Source organism: Lepidochelys kempii, chromosome 10 (assembly GCF_965140285.1).
Source record: "Lepidochelys kempii isolate rLepKem1 chromosome 10, rLepKem1.hap1, whole genome shotgun sequence".
Classification (NCBI taxonomy): Eukaryota; Metazoa; Chordata; order Testudines; family Cheloniidae; genus Lepidochelys; species Lepidochelys kempii.
Window position 1 is genome coordinate 21,432,819 of NC_136389.1, and position 25,268 is coordinate 21,458,086.

A 25,268-nucleotide genomic window follows, 5' to 3' on the forward strand; every position below is an offset into this window, starting at 1 on the left:
CTTACCACTGATGGTAATTTTGAGACTTACAAATTGTAGGATGCAAAAGAGAGTGTGTGATTGTAGACAGCTCAGATTTCCCTTTAAGTCTTGGAAATCCAGTCTAATGTAGATGCTTTTATAAGCATGCATCTTTTCCTCGCTTATGCAATGTACTGTGTCTCAGTTTGGCCTTTTGCTTAATTAGCCTTTGTGTTAATGGCCAGTTGATTGTGAAACTTGAATAATGTTTTCCATCCAATGATCTAGCCTTGCATCAGTACTTCAGTGTGAATGAAGAAGGCTACTGTAGCAGACAGTGAGCAGCAATGAAAGAGGTTTTGTCATTAATCAACTTGAAAGTCACCATTTAGAATACTTCATGGCCTCAAACAAAAGCTGGCAAAGTAGAAATCAGATTCCACAGACATACAAAAAATAGCTAATATATTTAATTATTAAATCTTCATAAATTGTTGAAGAGCTGAAAAGCAGCAACATTAACTCTGATAATAGCCTGGTATTAAAGTGGGACTTCAACACTTGGGTGCACTTGGAAGAACGAACATTTTTATACTTAAATCCATTTTCTTTGTCAGTATTTTTTCATATTTCCCTTGTTGCTATTAAAGATGTGTCTGAATAAGCATGAGAGGCTTGACAGAGAGGTGGAAGCTAGACAAAGAACTGTGGCCACCTACACTTTACCTACACTAGACAAGATTTCCACCATTGCAGGTCCACCAGCGGTAGCAACAATGAAATTGCTAGTGTAGACATGCCACCAGTATTTTTACCACTGTATTATCTACACCCTATTCTGAACAAGACTAAAGGACATGTTGGTAAAAATGTTGATGCCCTATTAACACCAATGCTCCCACCAGTGGAGCTGCAGTGTTGTCAGTGCAATGGCATGAGACTTTCCAAAAAAGTCTAGTGAAGACTCAACTGTAAAGGTACAAGCCAAATACATGGGTGATACAGCTGGTTTGCAAAGAGTGCCCAGCTACTTTCAAAGCCATTTGGTACAAGCCATCAGAATAAAAGGCTTTCCTCAGCTGGGCTCTAGACTCAGTAGAAAGGGAATGGATTTTCTTTAGCTCTAGCTCCTCGTGTGATAGTAGTCATTCAGTCGATAGGGGTCATTATTACGGTTGGTGGGGAATTTTCCAATCAAACTTTTTTTGGGGGGGAGGTTGGAAAATGCTGATCTGTCAAAACCAAAAATGTTTGCAGGAAAGGGTCAGTCTCGATGAAGTTATAATTTAGAAAATGTTTGGAAAAACAACATTTAAAAAGTTGTCAGGATGCCCCATTTCAACACTTTCAAAATGAAAATGTTCCATTTTTCAGTTTCAAACTACTTTTCATTTTGAAATGTAAGTTAATTTACAGTAAAGATGTAAAAAAGATTGATATGGAAACAAAATGTTTTGAAATTATTGGAATTAAACATTTGAACTGACTGAATCAAAAAAATTTTCTCTTCAGATTTTTGATTCAGTTTTTTTTTTGAGATGTTAACTTTTTGTCCCAATTTGGAACAGAAAAAAAATGTTTAAAAATCCTCACAGAATGGGAAAACCGTTTCTCAACCACCTCTAGTCAGTATCCACTAATTACACTCCTGCTATTGCCCCTTATTATATTCAGTGATAGCAAGGAGGAACATTCAGTTATTAGATCCTAGATTTGTGCCACCCCTATCCTTCATTCATTGGGGTGTCCTCTCTCAACTGGTTTATACAAATGCTAGGAGGAGGGACTTGATTGCATTTCTCCCTGGAGCTCAGCTTCGTTAGAGAACTGTAGGCAGCCAGGTGGCTCCATTCCCTTGCAAACCTGGCAGCTTTTGCAGTGGAATCTGGCTTCTGCCAGATCCTATGGGGGAGGGTCCTTTCACTCCATCATAATAAGCTTTTTCTCCCTTGCAACCCAGCTTTTCCTTCTACTTTGTCATAATCCTATGTCTGATGCTATGAGGGTTACTGTATTGTCACCAATTCAGCATTATGGTTTCACTGCGGGAGTAGGTAACAAAAATGGGCTGTTCTGTGAATGTTAGGAGTTCAGAAACTCTATATACTTGACAACAGCATTGTTATTTGACTGGCACACAGTTCAAAATACTGTAAAGCACACAGCTTGGTAACAGACTCACCAAAAGGGTATGCTGACCATGTAGAAATCTAGCTTATTGGGAGCAGCATACAAGTCTGATTCACCTAGTTAGACAGAAGCTAAAAGTATGGTGGAAAAGCTCATTGTTCAAGCATGTACATTTTAGGGGGAGGGGGAGTAGTCATGCTGTATTCACTTGTCTAAAGGGACAAACCAGACTGAGAACAGATATAAAATTTGTACTGATACGACAGTCCAGAAGCACTCACCAGCTTCTGTTTCTAGACTTGAGGCAGCTGCTACAGTAAATGTTATCTTGTTCTGCAGCTATGACACCTATTATCATGGGTGGTGGAGAGGAAGGGGAGGAAGAAAAAAACAAATGGCCTCTGGCCTTTAGAGATATATCTACTTTTAGAATGACCTCATTATTGGTCATCATCATCAAATGTTAATGATGGACCTGAACCAAAACCGCAGATTCAAATACGTTCAGGTTGGAATATGGAACTAAATGCAAGTTTTGGCCCATATAATATATATACACAATATGTGTTTGTGTTCTCTCATATATAACTGCAAAACCATGCAGTTAGTGCTGCAATGAACTCAGCTGTAACATATTAATCAATACTTTAAAATAATATTTATTAATCCAAGTCTTTGTTCTGTTCATATATGCTCCTTTAACCATACCACAGCCTGTGAATATATTTACTGGGGCAATTTAGATAGGCTGTATTCTAATACTAATTTGTTTTCTGGTAACACCATGATATATTCAGTCTGTCTAGTTTGTAATGCATAATGACGATCAAACCTAAAGATTTATTTTAAATGAGACACTCTTTTTTATATATATTTTTTTAATACAGATGGTTCACAGATGAATAATGTGGTACCAACTTCTCCTCTCCTCCCTCAGATGGCACATCCACATTCATACCCCAGCATCGGACAGATCACAAATCCTTATGAACAACAGCCCCCGGGCAAGGAGCTTAACAAGTATGCCTCCCTAAAGGCAGTCGGTAAGCAAGAAAAATAATGCATGGCTCCTCATTTAATTAAATATGCTGCATATTCTGGTATTAGCTAACAATCAGCCTCTAAGTTAAAAAGAAATCCTTACTGTTCTGACCACTTAATTGTAGATTTTGAGCCATTCTAATACTATTTCAGTTAGAAAGTACTCCATAAATTAATACCAAGGTTACTTTACAATTAGGCATAAGAAAATTACAACTAAGGATTTTGTACATAGACACTATTTTCAGTTTATAGCACCTTTGCTGTGTTCACAAATACTGCATTTCCACATACAAATCAATTAATTGTGTACTGAACAGATTCTTAAGTAAGTAGTTACCCCGTCTGTGCACTCAGATAAGGGATAAGCAAGAATAGATGAATGTGCAAATTTAGAGAATACAATTTAGGCACCATACAGAAAGCACAACTATGTACCTTCAGTCAGAATGGCCTTTATTTGTAGCAGTTAGCAGACTATTGGGTATAATCTAAGTGTTTTGTGAGGCCTCATGCCTTTAACCACCTATACATACACACTTGTGGCTTATTGCTGTCGGAGTATGGCTCATTAATTAAATATATATGTATAGTTTTTAAAGCTCTTGAAAAAGCAATTTGTATGGGTGGGGACAGCAGTGGACAGATGGGGGATGCAATGTACCCTTCCTTTATGGAAGTTATTTTTCTAATACATTTTGATAGGTGTATCATCCCCTAGCACAACACTTAGGGATATGAAATGTTTGTTACCTTATTACTTCTGTCCCCTTCTAGTCAATAAGAAAGCAAAAATTAGGGATTCTGTCCATTCTTAGCTTCCCACCAACCTTTTCCCAGTTCGTATATATGGAAGTTAACACCATTTCCTCCTAATTTAGAACAGTATCATACCTTCTGTTTTCAGAGGTGGCTATTTGGATCAGACAAATAGTTGGACAGCTGAGAAAACTCAGATATTCAAAGGAAGTCATCACACCAGAACAATTATTCATTGCAAGTTGAAATCTGAGCTTGGTGGCAAATGATTTTTCACAAACACTCACAAGATCCACTAGTCTGAGACCATATTAATCAAGTTTTACATTCAGGTGGCTTTTTACTAGAGTGATACAAAACCTGCCAGTTTCAGTTGTTACCCAAAGTCGTCTCTTGAGCAGAGATGCCACTGGCAAACAACAAAGACTTTGATGCTGTTCTACATTTACACCAATTTTGCCCTTTCATCTGGCTGTATACACCCACACTTAAATCAAAGTTCACTCAGATTCTAATCACTTTAGTTCCATCACTTTAGTTTTTCCTTTGCATTTGATGACAAGTGATTTAAGCATTGATCCAATTGCCTACAGCAGAAATGTAATAATGAGTGTAGTTTTCATCTCTCTGTGGTATATGGAAACAAACCATAGCCATTTAAGTGCAGCTCACGCTACATGATCTTTATGTTAGGAATCAGTTGACTATGCTTAATTCCCTTTTCTTGCAGAGAAACATCACTGTCAACTATTAGCAACCGGTATTACAGTATGTAAATATCACCAATCATAACGTGGTCTTAAAGTCCAATTGATAAGACGTTTAGGCAATTGAAAACGTGATGCATTACCAGATACAGACAACTACTCAGTCAGCAGAGAACTTTATGTAAGATACTGTAAGAGCTCTATTCTTAAAAACCAAGTGGCCCATAGTAATTCAGGAGACACAGTGCTGCACCTGCATAAAGTTTAGCACTTCAGACAAACTCAGGATTCCCGAGCACAAGAACTGCTAAACGAGAACAGTGCCATCGTTATTAATTAAAACCAGCTGATTCAGCACAAAGAGGGGGAGGGAACAGAGTTGAAATGGCCATCATTTACATTATATATTTTATTTAAATTGGAAAGGATTTTACATGAGGAAATTCAAACAGCAGATTCAAACATCTCTCTCCTATCTAAGGTGACCATACATCCCGTTTTGGCCAGGACAGTCCCTTTTTAGGCCCTGTCCCGGCCATCCCAACTTTTTTGGCAAAACTGAGCTTTCATCCAGTTTGCTCTTGCTAACTGATCATCAGCAGTTGGCAAGAGAAAACTGGACAAATGCACAATTTTGTCAAAAATGTGCAGTGGGACCCCTAGCGGGGTGCGGCAGAACATGTGCGTAGGGGGAGTGAGCGGCAACACCAGCACCACGCTGGAGGGATGGCTGGAGAGCAGCTTGGGCCGACTGGCCCCACATGCAGGGAGGGCTTGGACTGGCCTTGCGCTCAGGGGGAAGTGGGTTGCAGGGGGGCTCGGTCCAACACTACTTGTCAAGGGAAGGGGGACCTAGGGCCAGCCCCACGTGGACAGGAGGCAGGGAGGGCTCGGCCAACCCTGTGTATGGGGAGGGGGGGGCCACAGGTGGCAGGGGGCTCAGGCGGCAGGGGGCTCAGGCCGGCCCCAGGTGGGAGGAAAACCTTGGGCTGGTCCCAGACGGGCGGGCAGGAGGCAGGGAGGGTTCGGCCAGCCCTGCATGAGGGAGGGAGAAGGGGGCCTTGGGCTGGCTCATGGGATGTCTCGTTTTCCATTTGGGAAAAGATGGTCACCCTACTCCTGTCTAAATTCCTCCTACAAGTTCCATGGAAGAGGGGATTTTTTCTTCATTTTCTGCTGTTAGCTGTTTTGTGGGGTAGCTTTTTGATGCAGCCTGCAGTGCAGGGATTCCTACTGAGTGTAGGCCAGGAACTGAGGTTGCCAACCAACTTGTATATTTATTTATGTCTGTGTAAATCAGTACTATTCTGATGTGATACCCTTTTACACCCACTTTGCATTTATGTAAAGGACTACTAAAGGTGCAGGATAATGGCAAATTGAGCCGAATAGCTGTTTTCCCCTTCCCCAAGCAGAATTTTATTCTCTCTCTCCCCACTTCCCAAGAAACAACACCCGCTTTCCCCACTGGAATCTTATTGGGCCTTTCTGGAACCAAAGACTACAATTTGCACTTCCCAGCAATAGTGGGAGCGGATCCAAGTTCATGAATCACTAATAAACTCGTGTTTATTGCCATCTGCTAACCCCTTTCCATGCTCCATCTCTATCCAGCCAGAATTTTTTCCCCCCACCCCAACAGCACTAGATGCCTGCCACCGCCCATGATGGATATCAGGGATGACATCTGATGATATACGTTCCCCTGTTGCCTGCTCCCATGGATTTGAGAGCAATAGTTCTCACCCGAGTCCATGTCATTTGACTTGTTTTTAACTAGTTAGAATTTTAGAATCATTCCCAAAGATTAAACACACACAATTATTTGTATTACATGAGAGTCTAGGAGCCCTAGTTGTGGACCAGGACCTCATTATGCTAGGTAATGTACAAATACAATATACTAAATGTTCTACAAGCTTTTCCACAAAGCCACCTTCTTCAAAAAATTGCATTGAATGCTGGGTGGTATAGAGCACTCAACGTTCAGCCATCTTAACTTTCTGATCACCTGCAATGGCAAGATCCTGGTTTCCTTTGGTACTTTTACAACATTTCATTATTTATGTGGAAAAGTGCAGAAAGTGGTTTTCTACACAAATTATTCTTATTTCCAATTCATCAACCTTGTTTGTACTCCATGCTTAAATGGTTGTGATGGGTCAGATCACAGAAACCCCCTGGGAGCTGCCACCTGATGTGCCAAGACTACTTCTGCTCCTGCTTTCCTGCCCAACTCCCAATGGGTCCAAACCCCAAATAAATCTATTTTACCCTGTATAAAGCTTATACAGGGTAAACTCATAAATTGTTTGCCCTCTATAACGCTGATAGAGAGACATGCACAGCTGTTTGCCTGCTGCCCCAACCCCCCGGTATTGATATATACTCTGGGTTAATTAATAAGTAAAAAGTGATTTTATTAAATACAGAAGGTAGGATTTAAGTGGTTCCAAGTAGTAACAGACAGAACAAAGTGAATTACCAAGCAAAATAAAAAAAACACGCCAATCTAAGTCTAGTAATAAAAACTGAATACAGATAAAATCTCACCCTCAGAGATGTTTCAATAAATTTCTTTCACAGACTGGAGCTGGACACCTTCCTAGTCTGGGCACAATACTTTCCCCTGGTACAGCCCTTGTTCCAGCTCAGGTGGTAGCTAGGGGATTCCTCATGATGGCTGCCTCTTTTGTTCTGTTCCACCTCTTTATATGGCTTTGGCACAAGGTGGGAATCCTTTGTCTCTCTAGGTCCCCCCCCAAAATGGAAAAGCACCAGGCTTAAGATGGATTCCAGTACCAGGTGACATGTTCACATTTCCTGTAAGACTCCAAGCTTTCAATCCTCCCAGCCTGACTCACAGGAAGGCTTGCCTGCAAACAGAGCCATCCACAGTCAATTGTCCTGGCTGATGGGAGCCATCAAGATTCCCAACCACCATTAGTGGCCCACACTTTGCATAATTACAAGATGGGGGTAGTGTACCTGAACATGTTCATTCAGTCTGAGAGCTAGGATTTACTAAACGCAGAGTCACTTCCTCATAAGACTTTAGAATCCCTTTTTGAGCCTTTGGACATTCAGAAGGTATGATTAGTCCAACCTGAACTCCTCCTCCTGAGCTATAAGAGTTGAATGCCATACTGTAGCTGAAAGCTAACTTTCCCTCAGTCAGAGATTCATACAAGGTATTAGTTATCTTCATGCATTAATATATAGGCAAACAGTTAGCATTTTTAAGGCCCAATTCTGCACTCCTGATTTACACAAGCAGTTCATTTCTTTCCACGATCTTCAAGGAGTGGCAAGTGGCCAAAGCACCTATCCTCAGTGGAACTACTTGCATAAACAAACAAGACTATCTGCATGCAGCAGAATGACCAAGTTTGCAGATGACATTAAACTGGGAGGAGTGGTAGATACGTTGGAGGGTAGGGATAGGATACAGAGGGCCCTAGACAAATTAGAGGGTTGGGCCAAAAGAAATCTGATGAGGTTCAACAAGGACAAGTGCAGAGTCCTGCACTTAGGACGGAAGAATCCCATGCACCATTACAGCCTAGGGACTGAGTGGCTAGGCAACAGTTCTGCAGAAAAGGACCTAGGGGTTAGAGTGGGTAAGAAGCTGGATATGCGTCAACAGTGTGCCCTTGTTGTCAAGAAAGCTAATGGCATTTTGGGCTGTATAAGTAGGAGCACTGCCAGCAGATTGAGGGACATGATCATTCCCCTCTATTCGGTATTGGTGAGGCCTCATCTGGAGTACCGTATCCAGTTTTGGGCCCCACACTACAAGAAGGATGTGGAAAAATTGGAAGGAGTCCAGTGGAGGGCAACAAAAATGATAAGGGGGCTGGAGCACATGATTTATGAGGAGAGGCTAAGGGAACTGGGATTATTAGTCTGCAGAAGAGAAGAATGAGGGGGGGATTTGATAGCTGCTTTCAACTACCTGAAAGGAGGTTCCAAAGAGGATGGATCTAGACTGTTCTCATTGGTAGCAGATGACAGAACGGGGAGTAATGGTCTCAAGTTGCAGAGGGGGAGGTTTGGGTTGGATATTAGGAAAAACTTTTTCACTAGGAGGGTGGTGAAATACTGGAATGGGCTACCTAGGGAGGTGGTAGAATCTCCTTCCTTTGAAGTTTTTAAGGTCAGGCTTGACAAAGCCCTGGCTGGGACGTTTTAGTTGGGGGTTGGTCCTGCTTTGAGCAGGGAGTTGGACTAGATGACCTCCTGAGGACACTTCCAACCCTATATTCTATGATTCTATACCCTCTAGTGAGAAGGATTTGGTAGGGTGGAGCCACGCCCCCTCCTAACTCTGCAGATCCTGGGGATTTGCAAAGAAGGGATTCCCACTCTGTGCGGAGACAGGGGCTATCTTGCAGGAATGATTGTTGCTCCACTGATTCATCTTCTCCAAGCAGCACAGCCTTTGAAGAAGCTACCACTCTTAGCTGGGACCCCTGCAGATGCTCAGTGAAGCCACACACGAGACCTAAAGGAAAGTACTGTAATATGATCCTGAATTATATTACCTCCCACGCAGACTGTTTTAGAGGGCAAGGATTTCTGCATGGCTGACAGTGGCAACTCTACTATGATACCCACTAGATTCCATGGAGCTCCAGTTAAGGGGCATCTACACAAAGCAAGGGGTGAGTTGGGGAGAAATAGGTAGAAAAACAATACTATTGAAGCACTATCCCATCCTTGAACACAACACAGAAGATGTGTTTATGGCTTCATGGGGGATGATCCTTTAGAAAAGTCAGAATTAAAATTATTAGGCATAATGCAATTATACTATGCTATCAACTGCTGCCTACCACACTGTTAGACTGATAAGTAAATGTTTTTTTGCAAAGGCTCAAAGAGGGATTGCAAAATAAATACCACACTGGTATTTTTTCATTTCCAACAGCAAAGAAATATCAGCAACCATTTCCGTAAATGGTGGCACAAAATGGATTAAAAGAATCTTAGACACAGGAATAGCTCACTGGGTTTAATGCCTAGGAAACAGACGTGAAAGTACAGATTAAGGCATCATTTGTCATATCCAGAGGGTGATTCAGTTAATAATTTCATATATTTAGAGGTATGTTCAGTGTCATCTATAATGCTAGGCAAAGACGAGGCAATTTGCCTGATTCAACATTGGGGCCATGGATCTATCAGAACCAAGTGTGACATAAAAGTCTGATTTTTTTAATATATATAAAATCGACCGTGGCTGGAGCTTTGGGGTGTTCATTTACTAAGGGAGTATTATGTTAGATAATCCCTGCTTTTCCCCCAAGATACAGGAGATGTAGTTCTAAGCATCTTGGCATTAGTGGGCTAAGCATGAAATCAGAAATACCTTGGGACCACAGTTTTGAAGCTCAGTGCTGTCCAAGGAGCCCTTCTCTCTTCTCATATAGACAAATTGTGTCATATCTGACTACTCTGTGTGTGGGTGTTTCTGCTGAGAACTTGAAAATTGCTGTCCATTTTGTGCAGACTTTCGGGGCCCATTCCTGCTCCCAGTGAAATCACACAGACTTTCTATTGACTTCAGTGGCAGCCTGATTGGTTCCTGTATATCCCTTTGCTGTTGTCAGAGGGAAAAAACCCCTATCCTGATGTCCTTAATCACAATTTCCCCCTTTCCTATCATGCAATGCACTAATTGTCACTTTCCACCTCAGAGATGGGTGTAATTTAGCTGGGAGCACTCTGGTTGTGAAATGCCTTGGTATCCCAGATACCATACAATATCAGTAGTTTGGCTGGTGTCTTACTGCAGCCTTTAAGAAATTACATTTTACTGTCGGCTCTTTTGCTACCTGGTGATTTTCTCTTTCTGGGCCTGGGGAATACGGGGATTAGTAATCAATCATCACAAAAGGCAATGTTCATGTTACAGACGCATCCTTCCCTCAGCAACTGAATAGAGCTGTGAAAAGGTAGCTCTTTAGGGATAAGACTGGTCTCAGTAGAAGTGACACCTAGACTGTGGAGAGAGGGGAGGAGAGACTGCGAACAGCGCTAGGTCTAGTAGAGGCAGCTTTAACACTGAAGTAGGAGACACACAGACACTTTCATTTGTGTCATCTCACCTTTACTTGTCAAGTAGTGTATCCAGCTTTAAAGAATTTTGCAGGCGGTAAGGATGACTATCATTTTTAAATAGTCACTAAAGTATAGAAAAGATTTAGAAACTATTATTCAGATTTCACCTTGAGAGAGAGAATACCTGGACTATTGGATGTCTAGTTATTTTTGATAAATAGATTTAAGATTTACTAAGCCAAACACTGCATGTTTTTTGTCTTCAGGAATGAATTTGAGCCAGTGTTTACTTTCATTGGTGAGGGTGAACCTGATGAAGTTTTGAGATTCTGTCAAATTCTCAACCTATTTTTCAGTCTTACATGACTAGTTTAAAATTTGCGAATCTCTTTAATTCCACTGATTCAAATCTATGTCCCTCCTGCCCAAAAAGGATTTCAGTTTTAATCAATTAACATTTTTCTAGCAAAAGGAAAGCTTGCACTATGTTTTATGTTAAAGACATCGAAAAGCTAGGCTGGTTCTTGGAAAACTAGTTGAATTTTCAAACCCATGTAATTTGAGTGTTCAGAATAAGACAAAACTAATTTCCCACATACCTGTCTTCCATAGTGTACAATGTGTAGACCTGTAAGAGCATCAGCATTGATCCAATTGGCCTAATGAAACACATTACCTGATTAGAAGGGTTTTTCCCCTCTATTGCTCGTGGTTGCATGATTTGGTGGCAACAGGCTAACAATCAAAACAGGTTTATTTCTATCCATTTAGCAGATCAGTGATGGCTAAGAAGCCAGTAAATCTAAATCCAGGGTACCTCTAGAAAAGCCTATTTTAATGAAATCTTTATGAATTACACACAGGACTTTACGGTAAGTGATGTAACAGGAAATGTGTGGGATGATGTCTAGGCCTGGTCTATGCTACAGAACAAAAGTGGTTACAGCTGAACAGAATTCAGTGCCTTTTGTATATGCCCCATTTACAAATAAAATCATGGCTTCCCCCCTCCCACTCCAATTGCCAGCCCTGCAGGATTTCACAGTGTCCGGTCAAGTGATTTACACCAACATTTCAAAAAGAATCCACTCATTTTGGGTTCCCCCATGACACATCTAGGAATTGATTTTCACAGCTGCTGAGCAACCACAACTCCCACTGACTTCAGGGACCCATTGTGAGTGTGCAGCACCTCTGAAAATTGGGCCACAGGTAGGTAGGGTCTCAAATTATGGAGACTTTTGAAAATCTCAGTCTCTCAGTCCATCCATTTTGAAATGGGTGGAAAACTGACCTCACAAGGCTTTCATGAGGTTTGTCAGAGTCTGTTTATAAAGTGTTTTGAGATCTTAAGATGAAAACTGCTACATAAGTGCTGAAGTATTTTGAAATAGTCGACTTTGGATGAATGGGGAAAGATACAGAAGAGAACTTTGCCCAATAGACGAATAGTTTCTCATGAGTAGGGGCTCTCAGTACACTGTTTTTATATGCTTTATTTCATTTTGACACTCTGTGTAAAAGTCATGATAACCGTATGATATTTTGTGCCAAACTTCGATCTAAAGTTATGCTTTCTTTTTAAGTCCTCAAAAGTGAAAATTAAAACAACCTTTTAAAGAAGGGCGCTAATTTAAATCTTGTACAGTGCTGGAGTTAAGACAGAGAAGGACAATGAAAGTGTATGAGAGGGATTCTAATATCTCATTAGCATTTAAAATCAGGTGTGTACTATGAAGTGAAATGGAAAGTTCTGGCTTAGGGAGGCAAACTCATTAAGGGCAGATTCCAATTCTCATACTCACCTTACTTGTCAAGGTAGCTCCATTGAGTTCAAAGGGGCTATTTGTGCATACTATTGAATATGAGCAGGCGTATGAGAATCAGGTCCTAAGCAGAGTATAATAGTGTCTATCTTTAAACTATTTGGATTCAGTGTACTGTGCTTATGATGTTTGTGATATGAAATAGAACAAACATACTAGCATGTCTTGATTATTTTTTAGGAGGGTATGATGGTGATTTTCCTGTGATGACACTTAAGTCAAAAGGTACTGTAGGATCTTTTGCTCTTTTGTTCTAACTGAAATCAAAACCCAAATGCAGATAAACATTAGCAGTCTTCACCTTTGTACAATTATGCACATTGACATCAGCTGTGTGGTTCCCCCCCCCCCAATTGCCAGATAGAGCAATTAGGCAAATGATGGGAATGAACCCTTTATGGTAAATATTATATAAATAGCAGCTGTTAACAGTCTGCCATTTTGGTATTGCAAAGGCTGTTCTAACTGGAGCAAATGAGTATAAGAAAGAAATCTCACAGGTAAGAAGTCACAGAGATTTACTCCTATACTGCAATAACAAAAGGCTGGGGGTGGGGGGCGAGTGCAGTAACATGATTTGCAAGGCACCCAATGAATTTTCACGCTTTTTTTTTTTTGCCTAAAAATTGAATTTTTCTGAAATATTAGCTATATGACTACAACAGCTAAAACCCCCACTACAATATCTGTAGCGTAAGCCGGAGAGTCACATCACATCATCATGATAAGATTTCTTGCCTTTATGGAGGAGAAAGTTTATGTGCCCCAGAAAGCCAGGTAAGCCACTATTATGAAGAAAGTGTGTTTCCTCCTGCAAACCACAGGGAGTTATTGCACCACATCAGGGAAGACAGACTGGTTTGGAATGCAGTTGCCTATTTCAAAAATATAATCCTATATCTTGGGCTTTCCTATTGCATGAGTGGTGAGTGTAGAAGAATGACCTAATGGTTATGATTACTACCCTCAGTGGGCAGTCAGAAGAGGAGTTGACTTCTTATGAAGGGGGAGACTCTCTTACATGATAAGAGCAGCTAGTTGGGAACCATTTCACAGGAAATTCCACAATATATGTTTTCCATTCCGAAATGGAATGAAAACAAAATATTTCAAAATTTCCCATGAGATGAAATTTAAAATAAATAATTTCAGGTCAAAACATTTGTTTTGATTAAAAAAAAATCAAAACATTTTGTTCTGATTTTGATTTTTTCATGTTTTAAAAATATGTTTACATAAAAATTTGGTTTCAAAAAGTATTTTCACTATGAAAAATCAAAATGTTTCATTCTGAAAATGCTGAAATGGGACATTTGGACATTATCAAAATGCTTTGTTTCATTTTTTTCCCTCCGAGAAACAACATTTAGTTGAAAGTGACACATTTCGTTTTGATGAACACAGTAATTTTGACAAAATGACAGTTTTGACAGCTTCAACAAAAATTTCCCTGCTCCCCCCAGCTCTAACGACAAGCTCCTCTCTTGAGATTAAATGGAGCTTCAGCCAAGGAAACTAACTGTTCAGCCAAACAACGAGCTGATACAGACTAACATAGCTACCACTCTGAAACCCATTCAGCCAAAGTGGCTCCTTTTCAGTTTCTGCCCTATTCTCTCTCTCTGTCTATGTTAACGCTATTGAAGGGTTCAGTTCCCAGGGATTGGAAAGTTTTGTTTTGCTTTGGGGGTTGGAACAACCCCCAAAACAAAATGAAAATTCAGATGAAGCCTCCACATGTTGCCTGACTTGGGGTGAAAAGGTCACATAAAATCAGTAACCACAGAATTCAATATGGTTTACTCCCAAATTGTAAATCAACCAAAGATTCAGTGGAAACTCACCCTAGGTTTTGCTTAAAAACACATCCCTGCTTTGCTGAAAGATTCAGAAATGCTGGAGAACTCTGCCCAGGTAGAGAGTTTCATCATGAAAGTTTCATATAGCTCTAGTGCAAAACTGACAGACAGAAAGAATGTGTGAGGTCCAGCTAAGGCTTTAAATTTACATTTTCCTTGCTATTGCTCAACATGGCTCTCATTTTTTAAAGTAACAACTATTGGAACTAATTTTGTAACAGTTAAGATTTAAGAAGCCATCTGACTTCAGTTCAGAGCAGTGGTGACTAAAAGATTCTTTGAAATTGTAGCTGTTAATAAAAAGATCAAAGGAAAACTATACTTGCAAAAACAACTATAATAGTATTGCTGTGAGTTTAGCTCTCATTTTAATCAATACCATTCAGACTAAGTGCCTGAGGGTCAAATTCTTCTCTCGGAAGCAATGGGGTAAATCTGGAGTGTCTCCATTTATGGAACAGAGCAAAATCAACCCTATTTCAGCATATTGTGTCTGAATTACATAAACTGAACTGAGGCTTCTGTGTCCTTGTGCAGGTCCCCACAGCAGGACAATCGGTAACATTTGTAACCGACTAGGCCAGTGTTTCCTAAATGGTGGGTCCCAACCCACTAGTGGGTTGAGGGAAGGTACTAGATGGGTTACCACATTCTGGGCCAGATTAACCCATCTCTGGTCCCTAAACAAACATTCTTCTCTTGGCCTAGGGTGGAGGGGAAGCCTTGGAAGTGGGGTGTGGTGGGATGGAGAGCAAGCTCAACCCACACTCCCCTGCAGTAGCAGCTCCTGTCTGATGGGGCTGGGCCCAGCTCCCTCTCCAGGCCACACTAAGTGACACTGTGTACCAGGTTGCAATGCCCACAGTGAAGAGCCAGGCCCAGCCTGGTGGGACAGGAGCCATCACTGTGAGGTGAGCTCGCTCTCCAACCCTCCTCTTTCCAAGGCCTCCCCGCTGCAATGGGCTGGGAATAGGTTTGCGGTGCCAGAGCAGAAGATGCATATATGTAATGGTAGGTTGTCACGGTTCCTCCCCCACTCTGAACTCTAGGGTACAGATGTGGGGACCTGCATGAAAAAACCTCCTAAGCTTATCTTTACCAGCTTAGGTCAAAACTTCCCCAAGGTACAAAATATTACCCCCGTTATCCTTGGACTGGCCGCTACCACCACCAAACTAATACTGGTTACTGGGGAAGAGCTGTTTGGACGCGTCCTTCCCCCCAAAATACTTCCCAAAACCTTGCACCCCACTTCCTGGACAAGGTTTGGTAAAAAGCCTCACCAATTTGCATAGGTGACCACAGACCCAAACCCTTGGATCTGAAAACAATGAAAAAGCATTCAGTGTTTTACAAGAAGACTTTTAATAAAAAATAGAAGTAAATAGAAATAAAGAAATCCCCCCTGTAAAATCAGGATGGTAGATATCTTACAGGGTAATTAGATTCAAAAACATAGAGAACCCCTCTAGGCAAAACCTTAAGTTACAAAAAAGATACACAGACAGAAATAGTTATTCTATTCAGCACAATTCTTTTCTCAGCCATTTAAAGAAATCATAATCTAACACATACCTAGCTAGATTACTTACTAAAAGTTCTAAGACTCCATTCCTGTTCTGTCCCCGGCCAAGACGACTACAGACAGACCCAGACCCTTTGTTTCTCTCCCTCCTCCCAGCTTTTGAAAGTATCTTGTCTCCTCATTGGTCATTTTGGTCAGGTGCCAGCGAGGTTACCTTTAGCTTCTTAACCCTTTACAGGTGAGAGGAGCTTTCCCCTGGCCAGGAGGGATTTCAAAGGGGTTTACCCTTCCCTTTATATTTATGACATAGGTCGTAAAAGAAGAACAAAAATACATTTTTAGTCATTGAAACATGTTCTGGAACACTTATTATTTGAGCCACAGAACTTAACATTTAAAAGATTTGTTCATGCATAAAAGGATTGCTACAAACTTTTGGTGCAATAAAGTTTTTTCTTTATTTATATGCTAGAGATGCACTAAGAAGCTATCTAATGAAAATATAATCAGATCTAGGTCACTGAAGAAGGGAAGGAACAAGCACTTTTTAATAGAAACCTGGAAATCTCTCTTATGTTAACTGTAGTAAACTTACTCTGCAGTCCATTTAGTCCCCATTGAAGTCAGTGGGAGTTTTTTTCAGGCAGGACAGCAGGATTGGATTGTTAATTTGTATTTCAAATGGTAATTTTTTTGCCTATACCCTAATATGCAGGGAAGGTTATCAGAAAACTGAGAAAAATATGTTCAAACTCTATTAATTTATGAAATAAATATTTTGTAATTGGCATTGACTTTTTTTAGTGAAACTCATCCCATGATTTGGCAGGTAATTTACTTCCCAGTTGTAGATGCCATGCAAGGATAAGTGTTAATATTCACTGTGAAAGGAGAGAGAGAGAGATCATTATGAAACAGATTTCAAATTACAGTATATCCATTGGCTGGAATTTTCAAAGGAGCCTAAGGGAACTGAGTGCCTAATTCCCTTATGTACCTTGGAAAACCTAACCCATTGTCACATGCTTAGAGCAGGGAAGTGGAAATCTTTTTATTTTGTTCTCAGATTTTCACTCACTATTTGACACTGAGCAAGTAACAACCTTGCTGTTCTTAAATTTTGCCCTTTATAAAGTCTGGTGTGAGGCTTGATGCATTGCTGTTCATCAACAGATTTCAAACCTCTGGCAAAAGCTACTTTTTAGTTCAACACAGTGCAGCATTATTTGCTTCCAGGAAACCAGAGTCTCTTGATTATGATAAATCTGTATTCAATGCACTGGTTTCCTAACATTGGTTGCAACTGATATATATATTTGTCATTTATTAATCTCAAAATAGTATACAATGTCTGTAGCCAGTATGCTTGGATTGGTAAATAAGGATGACACCACTGCATTACTTTGTAAAATAAAATTTTTAACACTGTAATTTAAAATTATGTAAACCTATGTGGCCTATTATAAAAATACCTTTTGAAAAGAAGTTGTTTTACATGTCCACAGAGAGAAACCTGCCTGATCTTATAAAGTGTTTGGAAAAGAATAAGAAAAAAAATACCAGAAATAATTAGCCCCTTTGGTGTTTATAGTTCTTGGAACATATTCAGAAGAGGGGCACTTCTGCTTCTGGACATGTGGATAGTCTCAACCTCCAGTGATTTGCTACCTACCCAGCAAGGTGCAATGGAAAATCTCATGCATTATGTCTGGTGCCTGAGGAGTTAATCAAATTCTGTCTCAGAATTACCAGCCAAGCAGCAGACTTCACTGTCTGCAGTGGGTGCAGAGAACATTGCGGAGACTGCAGGCTCTAGTTACCAAGTCTAATTACATTCATATTCTCAAATATTCCTACTGTATTTCAAAACCAAACATTCTCTGGCCTCTTGAGCATTTCAAAAGCTGTCATAAAAGTAATCAATAGAACAGGAGAAGAGCTTGGGCCTACATATTTATGTTTAATAATTTCTCATCACATGAAAGTAACACTTTATTTTATTGGAAAACAGAATGCAGCCTTGTGTCTGGAGGTGGACAAGCTCCTTTCAAACAGCATCTGTGGAGGAGAAGAACGATTTGATGTGTCTTTTTATGCTTGGTCTCTCTCCAGATCAGTATGAGAAATGAGTAAACTGATAAAGTGGTACAGTATGTTAGAAGAGGAATAACAGAGCTACATAAGTAGGATTACCAGCCCTGTGAGACTCATTTACATCCAATTCTGAGCATTATATATTAGTTGCTTACCCAACATCCCTATCACTAATAAGGATCACAGAAAATAATCTGTGGCCACAATATGCTATCTTTCTTTGCAGACTGTTACAAATAAACTGGTGGGAGAGAAAAGGCAGAGTAGAAAATGCAGGGGGGGGGCAGAAGGAGGAGGGGGAAATCAATCTTTTGTAGTTCATGCGCTGAATTCTTGGTTCTTGCCAAGATGTGCTCAGTACAATAATGGAAATGGAAGGAGGCAAAGGTGACTTTAAGCCACTTGTCACTTTCTGTATTCTCAGTCTAGCTCACGACTGCTCTAACTTGTGCTCAGCTGCAACAAAGCCAGCAAGAAGCCATTCCACAGATGAGAACAGCTGGTGAGCAGTGAGCTGCCACAGCCATACTTCCTCCCTTGGGCAACACTGTGCACGTAAAGACATATCCTATCCTCCTTTTCTTCTACAACCATTGTTTGAAAGGAGCTTGTCTACTTCCAGACATGAGACTGCATTCTGGTTTCCAGATCCCCCTATGCCAGACAATTACAAAGGTGGGCCAGCCAGAGCTGTTATACTGGCTGCATGCTGTATGGGGAACCCCTGCATGCCCAAGCGCTGTTCTCTGGGTATTAGTTCTATCTGCCTGGACGTAAAAAAGAATTGAGCCCTATTTCCTGAAGTTATTTTTAAAGTTCATCCCACTGAACTCAGTGAAGCTGAACCAAATTGTAATTTGGTCCACATGTTTCTTTCCCCCCAGCATAGGAAACTTTAAGTTACTATAGGGTTGATCCTTTGCAGAATTAATTCTGCATTAGTTTTCACATGAACTCAGGTAAAAGCCCCTAAAAAGAACAGAACTCAAGTAGTTTGGCAGCTTCTAAACACATTGTTTTAGCTTCAGCTCAGACAAGTAAACAGAGGCAGTCACAATATTTAACACTAGATCAAGTTGACTGTGTTATAGTAACTCACAGTAACATATAAGCCAAGGCAGGATTTGAATATCTCCTTTGGCTCCTCACTATTAAATCTTCCCTTAAGCCATTTTATGGGGACTTTCCAACTTCTTTACTTGGAGAGGTATGCAAGGTTTCCCATCTTAAGTTTGATAGCTGTGAGTAACTACACAATAGCTGAAATCAAAGCCCAAAAGCTATCATTATGTTTATGGGTACACTAAGAGAGGAAGAATGGTGAAGTGGTTAGGGCACTACCTGAGGACCCAGGAGACAGAGATTCAATTCTCTGCTCTGCCACAGACTTCTTGTGTGACCTTGGGCAAGTCATATAGCCTCTCTCATTTCCTACCACACAGGGGCGTTGTGAGGATAAATACATTACAGACAATGAGACATTCAAATACTACAGTGGTGAGGGCCATAGAAGTACCATAGATTACCCTAAATTTAAGGGTAAAAATCTTACCAAAATGTTGAACTGTCAAAATTCATCTAAATAACCATTAATATTGGAAACAGAAAAAGCAAAGGGGTGACTCTCAGAATTAAAGCTCTTATTGTACATAGTCATTATGCGATTCTGAGATTCCAATTCTTTTCTCTCTCTCTCTGCTAATATGACAGTGATATCTTTAAATCCTATTTTACTGACTTGAATACAAAATATACTCAGTACAAATGAATTTATAGGGCCTTTCATCTGAGAGCTCAATGAACTCTAAAAATAGCAATTAATCCTAGTAACACCTCTGAAGAGGTAGTTAAAGATTAACAGCCCATTTTAGAGCTGGGGAAATGCAGGCATGAAAAGGTTAAGTGATTTCCCAAGATCATGTAGCAAGTCAGTGGCAGAATCTGGAGCAAAATCCCAGATCTCCTGGAACCCTATTGTGTGCACAAAAGTAAACAAGACCTTTACAGTGATAGGTTAAAATAAAGAACCCACCCAGGTATACTCAACAGGCAGTTTTCAAAGATGACTGCACAAGCATCCATATACTGTGTACATGCTTTATTTTTTCGCTTGATATAAAATCACCTCTCATCCTTCTCCCTTCCCCCCACTCTCCTTAAGAAAGGGGAGGGCTAGAAAACTCTGAATAGTGAATGTGTTTCTGCAACAGATTAGCATCAGGTGTTGGAATGTTAGGGGTAGCATGGTTGGGTTGCAGTTATAATATATTTGGAAATAGTCAGTGTCTCTCAGTTTCAGGCTTCTGCCCTGTTGATGTGCACATTTTGAGGTGGAGAGCTATAACATGCAAGAATATTGGCCTCTTTAAGAGTTGCCAACAGATTTTTTACACTATTTATCCTCCTTTTTTGGTCTGTGTTTATTGAGGCAGGTTTCTTTGTTGTTGTTGTTTTTTAAAGAAGCCTACTTTAAACAGATGGAAAATGGGATTTACAAGACTAGCTTTGAACGTCAATGTCTTTCACTGTGCAATCAAACACACTGCTGACATGTCACAGTTATACACAGCATTAACAGCTGAAAATGGGATTTTGAGAGACGCAGGAATGGCTCTGTATCCATAATACATTTATCCCAAGGTGCATTCATGCATCTACTATATTTAGGTAGTTTTAAAGCTGATTTAGATGTACAACAATCAAATTGGAAAAAGAACAGTTCAGTCATATTAAGCTGTGATGTCTAATGTACAGAGTCACAGTAGAAAAGTGTGAACCATTTAAATGGCTACCCCTCCAACCCCACTCCACCAAGTGTCAAACCCTCCCATGGTAAAATGAACAGAAGGATAATAATCCATGGGAGCTTTAGAGGGAAGGGATTGGGGGTGCAGATAAAGAAAGAGGTACAACCTCCAAAATTTGAAGAATCTAAGTATGTGAAGGTAAAGGAAGTTCCAACCTACAGATCTAAGATTAGCTGCAAGTTCACTGGCTCTCCCACCCTTAGCAGCACATCAACATCCTATTGTTCCACAGGGAGTACACAGCAGGTAAATTAGCAGAAGTACCCAGGGGACCGTGCTTCACAGAGTGACTTCCCAGTGATATCTCTGACCTATGAAGCCCCAACTGCAAAGAGGTATCCAGATGGGGTTTTGACAGGCTCTGGAAAATAGGAAGAGCAGTCCCCCTTCCAAAGGTTTAGGAGATTAATTTTTACTCTGTTTTGGTCCCCTTTACACCTCATAGCAGATGGTCCATGAACTCCTAGGCACCATAAATCCATGCATGGATTTGAAATGAGAAGAAGGACAAGTTTACACCATAACTGCATCTTAAGTAAACCAGAAGGAGTTAACCATTTAATATAACAGGAGGATTATTCCTATAGGCCTCACATTCTTACCCAACTTAGGGCTTGACTGTGCTACGTAGGAACCGCACGACTCCAGGTACAGCATGACCACTGCTGCAGTACTTCAGGGAGTGCAGCATACCCTCCTATCTCCACCCAGCAGGTTCTGAAGGCCAGTGCATGTGTTAAGAGACGGGGTCAAGGACCTCTCTCTCCTTGTCTTCCTTGAGTACCTCCTTGGTGTATGGAAAGGAGTAGCCCCTGTACTTCTCTAGTGTGGGGATTACAATTGTGTCTGGCTGTCATGCATACTGTAATGGGGTCAGCACCCGCCTCTCAGGTGTGCCCCCTTTTCTCTGGCCGATATGCCTGCAATCACAGTCTTTTTCATGGGGCGGCATCCACCTCTCGCAGGCGGCCCCCCTTTGGTTGGTTGGGTGTGAGCATGCTTTTGTTTTTAGTTCTTTCAATGAGGTGGCACCCACCTCTCATGAGCACCCCCTGGCTGATGGGTCTCTTGGTGGGTCTTCAGTGACTCAGCCCTCCGACCGAACCGTCTACACTGTCCCCCCTTCCACGGTATACAGTCACAAGTTCTTATCATGAACCTGGTATGGGACCAAAGCTCTTAGGCTTCTTCCCAGAGGCACTGCCTTCTTCAACCACCCAGCCGGGGCCCATCTCGGAACCTGCAACTGGTGATGTTTCAGTAGGGTTCCCTGAGCTCACTCTTCAACAAGACCAACAGGGCCCATCTTGGTACCCTCGCCTGGTCAGGCCAAGTCCTGGACTCAGCCTGCCCACACTGATCTTTTCATGGTCCTACTGCTACTCTCTCCAGCCAGCCAGGCACCTTGTCTTCAGAAGCCTTCCCTAGGCTTCAGTCCTGTCTGCGGTGAACTTTCCACAGTTAGCTGTCTGCAGTACTGCTGCACTTTCAGCCAGCCAATCACCCAGTCTTCACTCTTCGAGCTCCAGCCAGCAACTGAACTTCTCTGCTCTGCTGCTTGTCTAATATAGGGCCTTTCTGGATTGGCTGCTCCATCAGCCACTCTAGTCTGGCTGGAGGACTTCTTGCTGCTCTTTTCAGGGGCAGGATGATGCAGGGGTAAGAGGCCTCCAGCAGGGGCCTCTGGACTTAGTTCATCCTGCCACATGCCTCCCCCTTCAGACAGGCTTGGGGCAGTGGTCTTTTCTCATGCCCGCATTAGTCAGGGTGTACTCCACTTGGGCTACCTCTCCCTCTGGCTCTCTTCAGCCTCTGCCTCTGCCCAATAAATAATTAAAATCTTGCTGGTTTTCTGCAGCTGCCTTTGGCTCTGGCCCTCCTTTGGCCTCTGCCTCTGGCTTCATTGTCTTACTGCTTTTGCCTCCACCTCTGGCTCCCTTCGGCATCTGACTCTGGTTTCGCTGTTTTGTTGCTGTGTCTGCCTCTGGCCCTTCTACGGCCTCTGTCTCTTCCATTGGTCCTACTACCTCTGGCTCTGGCCCTCTTTTGGCCTCTACCTCTGGGGGAAATAGTTTTACTTTGTGTAATGACACATCCACTCCCAGTCTGATGTGATTAGGCAGAGCCAGAGCCAGAAGAGTACCCAGAAGTTACCTACTACAGGACAGGCCCAACAAAGAAAATAACAGAACGCCACTAGCCGTCACCTTCAGCCCCCAACTAAAACCTCTCTGGTGTATCATCAAGGATCTACAACCTATCCTGAAGGACAACCCATCACTCTCACAGATCTTGGGAGACAGGCCAGTCCTTGCTTACAGACAGCCACCCAACCTGAAGCAAACACTCACCAGCAGCCACACAACAAAAACACTAACCCAGGAACCTATCCTTGCAACAAAGCCCATTGCCAACTGTGTCCACATATCTATTCAGGGGACACCATCATAGGGCCTAATCACATCAGTCACACTATCAGAGGCTCGTTCACCTGCACATCTACCAATGTGATATATGCCATCATGTGCCGGCAATGCCCCTCTGCCATGTACATTGGTCAAACTGGACAGTCTCTACATAAAAGAATAAATGGACACAAATCAGACATCAAGAATTATAACATTCAAAAACCAGTCAGAGAACACTTCAATCTCTTTGGTCACTCGATTACAGACCTAAAAGTGGCAATTCTTCAACAAAAATACTTCAAGAACAGACTCCAATGAGAGACTGCTGAATTGGAATTAATTTGCAAACTGGACACAATTAACTTAGGCTTGAATAAAGCCTGGGAGTGGATGTGTCATTACACAAAGTAAAACTATTTCCCCCTGTTTATTTCCCCATCTCCCTCCACTGTTCCTCACACGTTCTTCTGAACTGCTGGAAATGGTCCACCTTGATTATCACTACAAAAAGTTCCCCCCGCCTCCTGCTGGTAATAGCTCACCTTACCTGATCACTCTCATTACGGTGTGTATGGTAACACCCATTGTTTCATGTTCTCTGTATATATAAAATCTCCCCACTGTATTTTCTACTGCATGCATCCGATGAAGTGAGCTGCAGCTCATGAAAGCTTAGGCTCAAATAAATTTGTTAGTCTCTAAGGTGCCACAAATACTCCTTTTCTTTTTGCAGATACAGACTAACACGGCTGCTACTCTGAAACAAAAATATAAGGGAGATTTTAGTGACCACACAACACCAACAAAAATTAATGCTTCATGACAGGGCTAAAATCCATCACCAACGGGCATATTCATACACTGGAATCATTTATATTGACAACCCCTTTTGTTAAAATTGGCTACAAAGTTCACACTCCACAAAATACACTCCTACTGTATGTGTGAGACTGCATAGGAACCTTGATAATAAGTTTCCATACAAAAAAGAACCCTTAGGTATAATTTAAAAAAATCAGATTTGGTATTTTTGCTTTTTCAAAATGAAGCTGACATGTACTATGTTTGTTAATAGTGACAAAGGTTTATCAGATGATAAGTAATGAAAATGCGATCCACTTGACACACAGTGGAAATAAATATGAAGGATTTTTAATAAACGCAAACCCAATATGATTTGAACACAATATCTTTTGAAATTTATAAACACAGACATTTTATGTATTAGGATGGAAACTCTACAATTAAAAAGATCTGCGAATTTATAGATGTTAAATTAGCTTTTAAGAAATTATGTTGCTCTACAAATATTATAGAAACACAATATTTTAGTATTAGCCACAGAGGTAAGAAGAAAATATGTTTCCCTAACTTGTTTCAAGATTCTCCTTTACCTTGGGCATGTTATGTAATCACTCCATGCCTCCATTTTCCTACCTGTAAGATGGGTTCAATAATACCTACATCTGACAGGTAAAGAGAATTCCAGTTTTCTCTGTAATTAGAGCTGGTTTCCATCCCACAGGAAATTCTATAATTTCAAAATTTGGTTTCTGGATTGGGGCAGAAAGTTGAAATCGGGGAATATTTCTCAAAATGAAATATTCTAAAAATATTTCATTCAACTTTATTGAAACATCTCATTTCAATAATATCAAAATGTTTCATCTCAACTTCATTGTTTTTACTTTTACATTTTATTACAACAGAAGTCTAAACAAAATGTGAAAATTTCGACATTGAGCCATTCCTGAAAAAGTGTTTTGATTATGCTGAATCAGCATTTTCTGATGGTAAATTGTTCTGTTACACAATTTGCAACCAACACTACTCTAATTCTAATTTCTTCTTTCTAATTGCTCATAAATTTCTCAAATAAATTCTTTGGGGGTGAAATTTTGAGTGTTTGGTTTCAGCCTGAAGGTGAATAGTCTTTGGAAAAGTTTGAGCAAAAGTTATTCAGCTGTTTTTGAGGTATTCAAGTGTGAGTGGGAGGAAGAGGACATAATACACATTTTTCCCATATATGTAGACACCCTCATTTCAGCATTTCTTCACTATCAAGAGATGCTATCAACACTGATCATA

The 25,268-nt window shown here is 41.0% G+C and overlaps 1 protein-coding gene across 2 annotated transcripts in view; it reads left to right on the forward strand.

Annotated features, from left to right (window-relative positions):
• The window catches only part of SHISA9 (shisa family member 9), a 240,552-nt gene that overhangs the window by 208,492 nt on the left and 6,792 nt on the right, over positions 1 to 25,268 (forward strand). The window contains exons 3-4 of one of the 2 annotated variants that reach the window (XM_073362378.2): positions 2,979 to 3,134; positions 12,668 to 12,712. In XM_073362378.2, the coding sequence (XP_073218479.1) occupies positions 2,979 to 3,134; positions 12,668 to 12,712 (201 nt within the window). The remainder of the gene's footprint in view (positions 1 to 2,978; positions 3,135 to 12,667; positions 12,713 to 25,268) is intronic. The other variant, XM_073362377.2, reaches the window with a different exon arrangement.